Source organism: Drosophila albomicans, chromosome 2R, assembly GCF_009650485.2.
Source record: "Drosophila albomicans strain 15112-1751.03 chromosome 2R, ASM965048v2, whole genome shotgun sequence".
Lineage (NCBI taxonomy): Eukaryota > Metazoa > Arthropoda > Insecta > Diptera > Drosophilidae > Drosophila > Drosophila albomicans.
The window spans coordinates 7,272,060-7,286,754 of record NC_047631.2 but is presented as its reverse complement, the minus strand read 5'-3'; the positions used below and the strand labels follow the sequence as shown (position 1 = coordinate 7,286,754).

Sequence of the window (14,695 nt, the reverse complement as noted above, 5' to 3'; positions counted from 1 at the left end):
ACCAAATACACAATTTGGTATATTTTTAGGATATTGTGGTATACTATTTTGAGAATATTAACGCGATATATTCTTTTTACTCAAAATGGGTAGCGGGTATCTCACAGTTGAGAACTCTCGACTGTAGCTTTCTTACTTGTATTATGTTCCTTCAATTTCACTTGTATTCTTGTTATTAGAAGATAATTTTTCCGCAGTGAAGTTTGTGTTTTTAGAGGGTATTACAAGCAAGTACAATAAAAATCTATGCCAACCTCAGACAAGAAACGAAATTTTAAAATTTCAAACAAAACAATTTGTTGTTCATGCACATTAAATGGAGTAATGAAAAGGGGTTAATGCATAAGTTAGTGCAAAGTCTTCTCAGCTTACAATTATTTTCTTAACAAATAATGAAACTCTAGCCCAGACGCTGCTTCGACGAAGTGCTACGTGAATCGTGCCTACTTTTCAACGTTCAATAAATAAAGATTAGAAATGTTTGAATTATTTCCTATAGCTGATCCTTTGCCATGGCCATTCACTGGCATATTTTGGCCCATTGCCACAACTATAACCGCGTATTTAATTTTTGTGCTGAAACTCGGTCCAATGCTTATGGCAAAACGAGAACCCTTTAAGCTGCGCGGGGTCCTAAAACTATACAATATATTCCAAGTTATCTTCAACATTCTCCTGCTGTCGTGGGTGAGTAATAGAACAAAAATTTAATGCAAATATGATTGTACTTCGACTTATTCTTTGCACAGGGCATTCACTTTTTATTCTGGAAAAGACCCTATCCTGATCTCAGCTGCATTATGATATTGCCATTCGATCATGAAATGAAGAACACTGAGCGCATGATTTCTTACCTGTACTATCTCAACAAAATAATTGATTTGCTGGACACGGTCTTCTTTGTTCTTCGCAAGAGCTATAAACAGATTACCAAACTACACCTTATCCATCATGTCTATATGTCAAGTGCCTCTTACTTTTTCACTAGATTATATGGATACGGAGGACACCACTTCATATTGGCAGGTCTCAATACCTTTACACACATCGCGATGTACGCCTACTATTATCTTTCATCTCAAAATCCGAATATAAAACAAAGTATATGGTGGAAGCAGTACATCACCATTCTGCAAATGGTTCAGTTCGTCTTGATGTTTAGCCACAGTTTTTGGACACTTATGCAACCAGAGTGTAAGGTTCCCTTTCTACTGATCTTTATAGTGTTATTTATGTCAGGACTCATGTTTGTCATGTTCAGCGATTTTTATAGAAAATCCTACTTAAAGAAAAAAACTACTTAGGTTCACAACAAAATTAATCTTAAAAACTACGAAGGCTTTCAGCAAATTGAAATTGTGTAAAACCAAAGCAATTCTTCTAATGAAGCCAGTAGGATTGGAAAATCAATAAAAATATTTATCCAATCTTTGATTTGCTTTTAATATTGTCCTTTTCAATGTGTGACTAAAGTATAATAAGCATGGCTTGTACTAAGATTTACGTTAAGCTTTTACTTCGGCAAGTCACCAGACCCTGTAAAATGTCCTATTACTTTTAAGGCATCCTATGAAAAGCTCTGAACAAGATTTTTGATTCTTGCCACATGAGTCCTTATATCCTCATTCTCTTATTTGTGCTATTTGAGGGTGCTATGATAATGATCAACTGTGATGTCTGCAACCTTCGAAGTGAGCGATTTGTAAACTATGTCTGCCCTTATAAACATCTAGATTTGCGAAACTATAAATGGTAATATCATTAGTTTTATCAAAACATCTTGTTATTGTTGCACGCAGATCAAGTTTGTTTTAGATTTTGCCACGCCTACTTCCGCCCCCGAAAATCGAAAAAAGTAAATCGTGCAAAAGTAACTTTCAAATTATTTTTAGTACATTCAATAATTTTAGTCTTAATAATTCAAAGCTTGGTTGCTATTAGATAAAATGTTAGCAAGACTTTTAAAAAACAATTTTATATGGTAAAAATCGGATGCTGTAATCGGGTCTTAGTTGCTTTGGTTGACAATCTGCTATATTTTTAACTTTATGGTTTTTTTAATGTAATAGTATGTCGATATACCAATTATAATAATTTTAGTATAAATTATAGTATAATTAGTATATTATATAATATAATTTAGTATTTTTGATTTTTGTATATTCGTTTGGAATATTTTAAGAATAATACCGCTTTGCTGTCACTTTATGTAACATGGGTTGCGGCTACCTCGACCAAAATCTTTTGGAACTTTCTGAGTTGTTTAAATTCTAAAACTATATTCCACTTCTCTATGAAGATATTTTATTTGAAAGGTATTTCTAGCACGTACACAATAAAATTGACGAGTAATGAAATTTTTGAAATTGAAAACTAGACAATTTGTTTTTCATGCATATTGGCTGCGATAATTACGACACGGGGTCAAATTCTTAGGGTTAGTATATAATAAATAGAAACTAAACTTTACAAATAATGAAATTCGAGCTCAGACGCGGTCTCGACGAGCGGCGACGTGGATCATTGGTCTTATTCATCATTTTAAAAAAAATATTAGAAATGTTTGAATTATTTCCCATAGCTGATCCTGTGCCATGGCCCTTCGCTGGCATATTTTGGCCCATTGCCACAACTATAACCGTGTATTTAATTTTTGTCCTGAAACTGGGACCAATGGTTATGGCAAATCGGGAACCCTTTAATCTGCGCGGGGTCCTAAAAGTGTATAATTTATTCCAAGTTATCTTCAATATTCTTCTGGTGTTGTGGGTGAGTAATAGAACAAAAATATAATGCAAATATGATTGTACTTCGCCATATTCTTTGCACAGGGCTTACACGCCGTATTATGGAAAAGACCCTATCCTGATTTTAGCTGCATTATGACATTGCCATTCGATCATGAAATGAAGAACACTGAGCGCATGATTGGTTACCTGTACTATGTCAACAAAATCATTGATTTGCTGGACACGGTCTTCTTTGTTCTTCGCAAGAGCTATAAACAGATTACCAAACTACACCTCATCCATCATGTCTATATGGCAAGTGCCTCTTACTTTTTCACTAGATTATATGGATACGGAGGACACTTCTTGATATTGGCAGGTCTCAATACCATTACACACATCGCGATGTACGCCTACTATTATCTTTCATCTCAAAATCCGAATATAAAACAAAGTATATGGTGGAAGCAGTACATCACCATTCTGCAAATGGTTCAATTCGTCATGATGTTTAGCCACAGTTTTTGGACACTTATGCAACCAGAGTGTGAGGTTCCCTTTCTACCGATCTTCATAATATTATTTATGTCAGGAGTTATGTTTGTCATGTTCTCCGATTTCTATATAAAAGCTTACTTAAAGAAAAAAACTACTTAAGTTCTGTGCAGAGTTCATCTGAAAACCTAAGAAAACTGTTCATTCTTATTAAAATTAATTAGGTAAAGCGAAAGTAATTATCCTAATAATGACCATAATAAAATTAAAAAAAATCAATAAAAAAAAGAACTTTTAAAATCTCTATACTATTCAAAAATTCTTATTTGCATTATTTAGGATTTTTTAAAGTAATTTTGCCCAATATGACGACTTGAGTTCCGATTTGCTGTGCGAATTATAAACTGAAACAAGTAAGAAAGCTACAGTCGAGTGTACTCGACTGTAAGATACCCGCTACCCATTTTAAATAAAAACAATATATTTTGCGGTATTATTCTCAAAATATACCAAATGTACTACAAAAATACTGAAAATATACCAAATGGTATAGGTGGTATATCGGTGTAGTACCGCATTCAAAATATACCTTAGACGGCACAATATACCAGATTGTCAGACAAAGCAACTAAGACCCCTAGTAAGTAGGCGTTTTTGCCCATACAAATGTATTCTTTAATAACTTCCAAAATTTCTGATCGCAACCAAATTCTCAGGAATTATAACTACTATAGTTATTATTGTATACACCAAAATTCGCAACTCTAGCTTTTAAATTACGCATGTTATTCGATTTTTTGATTTGCGGGGGCGGAAGTGGGCGTGGCAAAAATTTGAAACAAACTTGATCTGCGTGCAAACATAACCAATGCTGTTATAGTCTCTGAGATCTAGGTGTTCATACGGACAGACACACAGACACACAGACACACAGACGTACAGACGGACATGGCTAGATCGTCTCGGCTGTTGACGCTGATCAAGAATATATATACTTTATAGAGTCGGAGATGCCTCCTTCTACCTGTTACATAAATTTCCTGTTGGCACAAAGTTATAATACCCTTCTACCCTATGGGTAGCGGGTATAAAAAACGGACAGGTCAATAATGTGAATATGAATGACTAGACCATTTTAAATCTTCGAATTATTTCCTTATTAATATGGATTGGGTTATTGTTTTTAAGCCATGGATAGTAATAGTATTCAGATAGTAATAGTATTGTGTTTACTCTTCTTCTTGAAAATTGGGACTTAAATTATGCCAAATCTTCACTTTCACAATTTATACATAATGCAGTTGAATATAATCTATACGACATGTGTAAGTCAAATATTTCCACTACACTTTAACAAGTAAGATGCTGTCGAGTGTGATTGACTCTGAGATACAGTCTACTAGGTTTTAATAATGTGGTATTATTATTAAAATATTAAACAACAAGAAACAACGAGATACTCGCTATCCATTTGAATAAAAGAAAAACAGTGCGGTATTATTCTTAAAATATTCCAAATGAATATACCGCAAAATACAAAAAATGTGTCAACGGCTACATTTGGTATATTTATGTGGTACTATATTCAAAATGTACCATAGATTGCCAAATATACCAGATTGTCAGCCACAGCATCTAAGACCCATAAGTAGACGTTTTTGCCCATACAAATAGTCTTATAGTCTCCGAGATCTAGGTTTTCATACGGACAGACGGACAGACAGACATATAAACAGACGAACATAAAAACCATTTTTGCTTTCTAGCTATCCACTGTAAAACACAGATGAAATGAAGTTGTAAATATCTTTATGTATACTACAATGTTAACTTACTACTAAATTGTCTCCGAGAATATGGCTATAAGGTAAAATGCAAAGTGGATCTTGAAGAAAGTTGTGAAATTTAATGTTCATCATTTATTATTTCATATTTCGGAGAGTCTTAATTGACAGAAAATTACTATGTCTAAAATCTTATTTTCTTGGAAATCAACGTCAAAAGTTTATGAATTTTAGTTTAATAATCAATACACAAAGTAATTAATAAATTAGATTATATAAATTAAATACTAATACATTTAGATGCCTTATATAAATAAACGTAATCTGTATTGGACATTTAAATTACTTAAATACATTAACTAATAAAGCTTTAAAGCGTTGGAGGTGTTTAACTAAAATGAACACGGACTCAGAATGGAACTGATATACCATATAGTCAATATTTTTCACAGACCGCATGCTGATCCAACTCATCTGATCCTCTGCTCAAGTCCTTGGCCCATGCTCTTCATAATATGTTCATATCTGTTATTTGTGCTTAAGCTAGGTCGGAAGTTTATGGACAGTCGGGAACCCTTCAAGCTTCAAAGAGTGCTTCAAATCTACAACTTCATGCAGGTCCTCTATAACAGCATACTCTTACTTGGGGTGAGTGAAATTGAGTAGGACTTTGAAAACTAATGTAACCCCTGTCTCCTTTCAGGCAGTTTATTATCTCATCACATTTAGGCCTCACAATCTAAGCTGCCTAACAGTAATGACATCAGATAACCCCTTGAAAAACACCGATCGCCTGCTATCATATGCATATTACATCAACAAATTTATCGATTTGCTAGACACTGTTTTCATTGTACTCAGAAAGAATTACAAACAGATCTCGGCTCTACATTTACTTCATCATCTATATATGCCAATTTCTGGATATTTTATAATAAGATTCAATGGGTTCGGTGGTCACATTATTGTCACAGGAATCCTCAATCTATTCGTCCACATCATCATGTATAGCTACTATTACTTTGCATCACAGCGACCGAATATTAAGCGTAATCTCTGGTGGAAGCAGTACATTACAATCCTTCAGATGGTTCAGTTTGTCATCATCTTTGTGCATTGCATTTGGACATTGATTCAACCGAAATGTGAGGTCTCCCGATTTCTCATCTACATGGTAATCTTTATGTCAGTAATAATGTTCATCATGTTTACCAACTTTTTCATACACGCCTATGTGTGGCCCAAAAACCATGAAATTACTGAAAAGCAAAAGAAATTTTAAAACTATTGTATGTATTCCCAATTGTAAAGGAAATTCTTGTCTGCCAAATATTGTCAAAATATGTGTAATATCAATTAATGTTTACAAATAGCAAAACTATAAAAGCTATTATTCTAATTCTATAAATATACTTCACTTCGTAAAAAAACGAATAATTTTATAAATACTCGTATAAAGCTATTACTATTATTATTATATGTTGCTATTATTGCTCATGTCTATCAATGTGTTCATCTGCCCGTATGAACATTTAGATCTCAGAGACTATTGGAGAGAGCTATAGAGTAGTGATGTTTGCTATATACAATACTAAATGAAGTTATTCATACGGTATATTTATTTAAAGAATTGTAACGAAACAACTTCTTGCAACTTTGCTCTTAATTAAATTTGCTCGCATTTTGTTTATTTTAATTATTTTAAAGTTAAAGTTTTCCTAATAAATACGCTGCATTAATTTAAGTTCCCGAAGCATGTCTGGGATGGGATGGGAATCATTCAATTCGACTTTCTAGACTTTTATTGTTTCCGACTCAGTTTCAATCCGATATGCTATACCCACTATTAAAGGGAATTATCGATTAGTGACAATTGAAATTAAACCGAAAAACCACACAAAATTCACTCCAAATCATCAAATTAAAAAAAATTGCAAATTAATGGGACAGATTCAAACTAGTTCGTAAGAAAAAAGTTTAATTTTCTTTCTCAAAATTTGTGTAATTTGATGAGAAAAAACAATTTTACACTTTTAAAAATAAGGAACACATATTGCGTAGTCGAGCACACTTGGCTACATGTTTGTTTGTTTTCTAATAGACGAAAATTGAGTTTTAATTAACATAGATGTCACCGTGCATAATTGAGAATGGTTAACCCTGAACTGAGCTAAGGGTATTTTAAAGTTAAGCATTCGAGCTTCCGTGAATATTACTTCTATCGCACTACAATGTATCTTATTAAAATGTGGAATTGTATACAAAGTGTCGATCACAAATTACACTAGCAGCCTGGACTATGCTCGCCCAAGGTCTTGATGAGTTTAATGGATATACAACATCAGAGTATATGCTAAAATGGCATGTAAGCTATATAAAGAATATACAAATTAGGAACTTGCTCAGTCGAATTGCAGCCATCACGCTGCCCAAACTTGATCGCGAAACCGCAGAGACATAAATCGAGCTGAAAATGTTAGAAATTCTTCACAAGCCTCATGTAGATCCGGTCAAATATCCTTTGCTCGATGGTTATTGGCCGTTGACCATCCTGCTGATCAGCTATTTACTCTTTGTGCTAAAGCTGGGCAAACTTCTTATGGCCAATCGACAGCCCTATAATCTGGGAACAGTGCTCAAAGTGTACAACATCTTTCAGGTCATCTACAATACGGCGCTTTTTATTGCGGTAAGTGTGGAATAATTCAAATCTGAATTGCGTGATAATCATTTTTGTGATCTACAGATAAGTTACTATATCTTTTGGGAGAGATTATACAATTTCAAGTGTCTGTCAGTATTACCTTTGGATCACAGCCATAAGAATGCAGAACGCATAATAAGTTATGCGTATTTCATCAACAAAATTATCGACTTGTTGGACACTATCTTCATAGTATTACGCAAGAGCTACAGACAAATCACCGTCCTACATCTTGTCCATCATGTCTACATGGTGGCAGCCTCGTATGTTTGTATTCGATTCAATGGATACGGGGGTCATCCGTTGTTTGTGGGATACCTTAATCTACTAGTGCATAGCGTGATGTACAGCTATTATTACCTGGCATCAGTGTATCCCTCGATCAAGCAGTCGACGTGGAAGGAGTACATGACGATCATGCAGATGATTCAGTTTGTGATGATCTTCGTACACAATATTGTGACCTTCATGCAACCCAACTGCGATGTCTCACCTTATATGATGTCGTTAGTATTCGTGATGACATTAGTGATGTTGGCTATGTTCACTAACTTCTACATTCACTCCTACGTGATGGCGAAAGATCAAAGACAAGAGGTTTTCGACTATGTGAAACTTAAAGAAAAGGAAACAAAGTCAAATAAAAAAGATTAGTTCAACTTGTAAATTATGTTAGTCAATGTTCCTCCGGGCTTAATCTCTCTCATCTTCAAGTCATACTTCATAAGTAACTATTCTATAGAATCCTCACTTTGTTCTTGTGCCTTTAATGAGCCAAACGAAAATTGTTTCCTGCTAAAAATGCAAATCCGAAATGTAGCAATTATGTAAAATGCACACAAATGACAAAGGCATACAAGTGCTTGTAAAAAGTGCAGAAACAAATGAAAAGAAAATGTAAAAATGTAAAAATGTTAAAAGAAGCTGCTTAAAACTCCTCGAGAGCAAACAACAAGTAACAAACGTGAGACGACGTCAGATGACGACGACGACACAGATGTCGGGGGCACTCAAAAGATGAAACATAAAACGAAGCCCCAGAAGCCCATAAAAAACCACATTGTGCCGAGGCGCACTTAAAAATTCACCAACCATCAGCCTCCATTACCTCCCAAAACATCATCATACCATACTATATGGGGGAGAACAAGTCTTCACTTCTCTCGTCAGACTCTCAAAGTCGTCGTCGCTCTCCGCGAAATCCCATAAAAATTGCAACATAAAAATTAAACCACTAAACGCAGCAAAATTGCTGGGCTTTTGGGGCGCTGAGAATGTGCTCAGATTGCTTTAGTTAACTTGTTTAATACACTTTCCTCAAAGGGGCAAATTTAAAACAGAAATCAAGAATTCGACAAATCGTTTCAAGAATGTATTAATTAGTTTCTGAAATTTGTTACAAATATTGTATTGTTAAAGGCATTTTTCTATAGTAAAAGAATAAATAGAACAAGCGAAAACTTGATTTTGTTTTCTGGAGTTTTTAAAGTGTATTTAAAGTTCTACTTGTAGCAAATTCATTTATTTTTATTTTGCTTAATGACTTTGACTTTGGAGTATCATGGTTTGGTTTATTTATTTTCTTTCATTTTGTTTTTTTCTTTTTTTTGTTGAGAGTGTATGTGTGTGTGTTTTTTTGAGTAAAAAGTGCAACAGTTCATAAAGCGACCCCCAGTTAGTTGTTTTAAGTCGCCCTCACGTTCGCACTTCCATGGGCAGCTGTTGTTTGACTGAGTCTGTGGAGGGGTTTGAGGAATACGGGATGGGGGCATGGGGGTGAGGGTGAAAGTAAGGGAAGCTGACGCTTAGTCGTAATAATATTCAATAATAATACATGCGCGCACATTCCAAATATCGCATAAAAAGCACTTGCTCAACATTTCAGACATGCTTCGATTGCGCCTTTAGAATTTAATGTGCTTATAATGCCGCCTGCTGGCTCTTGAGTCCAATTCCCTCCACCCCCTCTCTCTGCACCCCACCGACTGCGCAACCCAAACAAACCCAATTTGAAAACCCAATCTTGAATCCAATTCGAATTCGCATTCGACTCGGCGCACACACGTTCACGTAATTGTCAGTGCAACCCTCGTCGCAATTTCTGAGTCTTTAGCGGCAAATGATGTCAATTTCGATGCGAGGCATCCCCGGAGGATAAATGAAAAAATAAAAATATGTACATGAAAAAAAATAAAGAGCGAAGACACGAACAACAACATTCAGATCATTTTTCCTACTCCATTTTCACAATTTCCCAATTCCATCGAAAATTGAACTTAATTGGTGCGTGAAGTGTGCATACTGAGAGGATTTCTCAACGCTGCCAGGCAACAACTGCCAACACTCATACTTTTCTAAAATACTATATAACGCTCTTGTCTAACTTACTTTCTTACTAAGAGTATTGTTATTGTTAAGAACTTGTCAGTCGCTAAAATGGGGGGAAGCCCCAAACAAGGCCATGTTCGTCTCATTATTATTTGCCAACAAGCAGACGAGGCAACATTAAACAATCAAATTGGACGACCGTTCACATACGAGGGGCGATTCAAAAAGGGAAACAAACATTAATGAAACATATAGAAAAGTTTCGATACAAAGCTGAATAGATAAAAAATAAAAAGAAGTGAGAAGATATTTGTTACATCTTTATTAAAATATGTTGAAAAGAGTAGTAGATAAAAATGAATATGTATTTAAATTTCCCATAAAAAAAAGAAAAATAAGAGTAGTTATAATACTAAATATAATAATAATAATAATAATAATAATAATAATAATAATAATAATAATAATAATAATAATAATAATAATAATAATAATAATAATAATAATAATAATAATAATAATAATAATAATAATAATAATAATAATAATAATAATAATAATAATAATAATAATAATAATAATAATAATAATAATAATAATAATAATAATAATAATAATAATAATAATAATAATAATAATCATAATCATAATCATAATAATAAGAGAGTCATATACATATGAGGACAATACATGGAAATAAAATAATTTATTCAATATAGAATTCGATTTTTTCAATTTACTGAATCGACATGAAGTAACAGCTGGCAACAAATCAAACAGCAGATTTTGGGTTAGCCTCAGCAGTAAATTCCCAAATTGAATATGCACGTTTTAAATATTATAGAAACATCCCTCGATGTCGCATAATGCTCGGGCAGGCATCCAAAATGATTAGCATAAATTCGTCTATGTCGTTGCTGGCAACGTTGTCGACTTAGTCGTTGTTCTCGTTGTCGTTGTCAGAGTTGTTGTTGTCGTCTTTTGTCAACGTGTCTTGCATGGCAAGCAAAAAGTTTAGCAGCCAAATGCAGACAAGCCACGGACAACACAAGACTAGGATCTTGGGCTTGTGCTTTTGCTTCTGCTCCTTGTGCCTGCTCTGTGAGGTTCTAAAGGCTGAGGCATTTGGCTGGCACATGGAAACATGTGTCACCGAGGGCTGTCTACTTATTGCACGACTAATGTCAGTTGCACTCGCTATTCGCTATTTGCTTCTCTCTCTCTCTCCCCCTTGCACAGCCTGCCAACAAAAGGTAGCAAACTTCCTGGCACAAAAAGCTTTTTAAACTGCAAAATGCAAGCTATGGCATTTCTTTAGGGGTTGGCATTTCTTTAGGGCGCTCTAAGGCGTTGCCTGGACAGAAGCAAATAGAAACAGGAATGGAAATAGGAATGAGAATGAGAATGGGAGCATGCTGTGGCTTGCTATTCAAGCGCAAATTATTTTCAAGGTGCTGACAGCCTTGGGTATGAATGCTCAGGACAATGCCTTACTTAAGCCGCTCTCCCTAACTAAAGTTGCCCAAAGAAGGTGATTAGCTCTAAGACTAACAATATATATAATATATTATAGAATATAGAAGAATTCTAGTCTATTATTCATAGGGTAAGTCAAAGTCGAGCAGAGAACATTAACCTTTGTTACTCCATCTACAAATCTTGCTCTCTCTACGTATTATTCTTCTTAAACTTTGCCTTCTTACAATGGCTGCGACAGCTGTGTTGCATGTCCAACCCCAGGGCCAAAGGACTGCGTCTCTTAGACAGGGCCTTCTGCATTATCTCACGCATTGCATCCATTTTTCATAGCCAACGCCTTTTATTGATATCTTTTTAGGACTGTCGGCAATCTAATTATCGCCGGAGGCCACTCGAACCCCAAAGGAATTTCGAATGGCGGCTCATCAATTTCTTGCGATTGTTCTTCTTGTTGCTTGACGTTGCTTCGACTGAATACTTAGAGTTCAGTCACACACACACTTCATTTCATTTCACTTCAATTCACTTCACTTCCCTTCACTTTGTACTCTGCACTCACTCAACAAACGACTCTAATCATATTTTAGTGCAAGCCAACTAATTGTAGACGCGGTTGTTGCCAGCACATAAGGTTGACAGACGGACAAACAAACCCGGGCACTGAAAAACGGGAGAGCAATTTACACCTCGACTCAACTCGACTGCGAGTAGTATGGAAAATTCACAAGACTCTGTAAAACTCAAACCAAATATGCCACAAACGACTGCAAAATACTCTGGCATAAAGATGCATTCTGTTCGAAGGTCGATTACCTCAATGAAAAGTATTTAAATATATTTAATATATGTATACTAAAGCATAGAAGTGTAGGAATAAATATTTTTAGAACATACCTGCAAATCAAAATGAAAAATATTTTCTTAATATTTATTTTATAACAACATGCTGAAGCTTAATTACGATTTAGTCACTAGCAATTTTTAGTTTTACTACTGAAATTGAATATTATTTAATAATACAACAATGACTTCTAATACTATTATTGATCCTACATGTATTTCAATTATGTTACATATTAAATGTAACTCAAGTTTTAATTATAAGCACGCTATATACTAAATATTTCAATTATATTTACATTACATTTAAATCACTATTATATTTGGTTACGTCCAATCATTATTTTACACACATTTTATTATCATGTTCAGTTAATTATTTAAAACTTTTTGGATTGTAAATAAGCATATTGATAGTTAGGAGAATTTCAAGGGTAATAATATACTAGAATAAGAAAAACACTTGAAAGTGTCTTGGCTTGAAAGTTCGATACAAAAAATGTAAAAAAATGATCCCTATTAAATCTAAATAACTTTTGAAAGAGCTTGGAATTAAAGAATCTTATAATAATAAAAATATAATAGTGAAATTAACTAAACCTGAACATAAACATTTCTTACACTTCAGCTTTAGATCACACACAAATATGTTGATTATGGGAATAAGAATTTGAATAAAGAAGTTAAGGAATAAAGGTCACATGCTTAGCCACAATATGAATGCAGCTCTCCATTGAGAGCGTATTATGACGACGTATAAGAAGAGTCGTAGTGCGGACTCTAAAGACGTGTTAATGAAGCAGACATGCAGGCCAGAACTTGGGCCAAGTCGTGGTCCCCATCTCAGTCAGAGTTCCACTCGCAGCCTCTATCTCTGTCTCTGTCTCTGTCTCTGTCTCGGTCTTGGCTTTGGCCTTCCTCTTAGCATTGTTGTAGTTGCTGAATGAATTTGTACAACTTGCAAATCATGTTGACTGACAATCCAACGGGGGAAAAAGGTCTGAAAGAGAGACGCAAAGAGGCGAAGAGGCAGGGCAAAAGAGTTTCAAAGTGTTGAACATGGCGTATAAACAGGGGAACATATTGTGCCATACATATTATGAAAATGTGTGTCTGAGGCCCATAAAGGGGCAGAGAGGGAACTGAGAGGGAGCAGAAGGAAGAGGAGGAGTGGGGGGAGCTGCCTGGTTCGCTGTTCTACTAAATCAACATCATTAAGTTTTCTGTTTATAAAGAAAACACTCGAGCATCGGTGCAAAGTCTTCTTATGTGCGAGTATGTTTTTTTCTCTCTCTCTTATATTATTATTTCTCTTTTCATGTTGCTCACTTGTTCAGTTGCCCCGAGTTGGTTTAGCTTATTTCATTGTATTTACCAAAAAGTCGATGAGGCGAGCCAGTGTTATTTTAAGCTGGTTGCAATGCAGCACAAGGAAGTTTTACCCTGTTCTGTTCGCTGACTCAAAAATGCGATACTGAGCACAAATTAGTATTGAACTGAGTTGAGTTCGAGCTAAAGTGAAGTTTCTTGCATATTTGCTTAGCCATTTTGACTGAAAACTAAAAACTGAGAAACTGCATTCATAAGTTAGTTCACTTAGGTGCAAAAGAAGCCAAGCGAGCGACGGAGTCTGAAGGAGGGGCAGAGGCAGAGGCAAAGCCAAAGCCAAGCCATCCATTATGTATGTCGAACGACGAACCAAACAAAATGTGAAAGAAAGAAAATAAACAACAAAGTCACGAAATTGTTTATACAATAAATAAAGAGCCGTCTGTGCGTCCGCGCTCACCGAACAGCAAAAGTATCTTAAAGATACAAACAAGATTTCAGCATGGTGCACGCATGCCGAACATGCCTTGACTCTTGGGGCCTTGCACTTGGCACTTGGGACGACGATGACGACGACGACGGCGGCGACTGCGACTGGGCAGGATGCTCCTAACGTATAAACACACGCACACACACACACACACACACACCCAGAGAGACACCAGCATGCACATCAAATGGATAGACACTCGTAATGCTCAAGCATGTAGCTCAAATTACAAGCGGGCAAATGTTTAAATACTTGAGTGCTCAGCCCAAGCATCCGAGCATATTAACTTTTGCTTTACTTTGCTTTGCTTTACTTTACTCTCTGCTTTGTCAACACAACAATTCACTTAGACACACAGTTGCCGACAGTTTTAGTTCTGCTGCAGTTGCAATTCAGTCACTTGCCAGTTGCCAGTTGTCAGTTCGGTTTGCTGCCGCAGCAACTGAAAAACTTATTGGACATGAGGCAGCATCCCACGCTCTTTTTTATTTCGTGTGGCGCCAATCGATTTTACTCG

General features: G+C 35.4%; 4 protein-coding genes across 4 annotated transcripts; all 4 read left to right on the top strand.

Moving 5' to 3' along the window:
- The first annotated feature begins 410 nt into the window (after positions 1–410).
- LOC117576244 (elongation of very long chain fatty acids protein F-like) lies at positions 411–1,448 on the top strand. The gene is made up of 2 exons (XM_034260865.2): positions 411–687; positions 750–1,448. The coding sequence occupies exons 1-2, from the start codon at positions 478–480 to the stop codon at positions 1,302–1,304; spliced, it is 765 nt and encodes a 254-aa protein (XP_034116756.2). The 5' UTR covers positions 411–477; the 3' UTR covers positions 1,305–1,448.
- Positions 1,449–2,495: 1,047 nt separating this feature from the next.
- Positions 2,496–3,386, top strand: LOC117576245 (elongation of very long chain fatty acids protein F-like). The gene is made up of 2 exons (XM_034260866.2): positions 2,496–2,769; positions 2,832–3,386. The coding sequence occupies exons 1-2, from the start codon at positions 2,560–2,562 to the stop codon at positions 3,384–3,386; spliced, it is 765 nt and encodes a 254-aa protein (XP_034116757.1). The 5' UTR covers positions 2,496–2,559.
- Positions 3,387–5,209: 1,823 nt separating this feature from the next.
- On the top strand, positions 5,210–6,431 carry LOC117576928 (elongation of very long chain fatty acids protein F-like). The gene is made up of 2 exons (XM_034262071.2): positions 5,210–5,656; positions 5,712–6,431. Exons 1-2 carry the CDS (start codon positions 5,423–5,425, stop codon positions 6,288–6,290), a joined length of 813 nt encoding a protein of 270 aa, XP_034117962.2. The 5' UTR covers positions 5,210–5,422; the 3' UTR covers positions 6,291–6,431.
- A 993-nt stretch (positions 6,432–7,424) lies between these two features.
- LOC117575219 (elongation of very long chain fatty acids protein F-like) lies at positions 7,425–8,379 on the top strand. The gene is made up of 2 exons (XM_034259345.2): positions 7,425–7,697; positions 7,755–8,379. The coding sequence occupies exons 1-2, from the start codon at positions 7,482–7,484 to the stop codon at positions 8,364–8,366; spliced, it is 828 nt and encodes a 275-aa protein (XP_034115236.2). The 5' UTR covers positions 7,425–7,481; the 3' UTR covers positions 8,367–8,379.
- Positions 8,380–14,695: the final 6,316 nt, after the last annotated feature.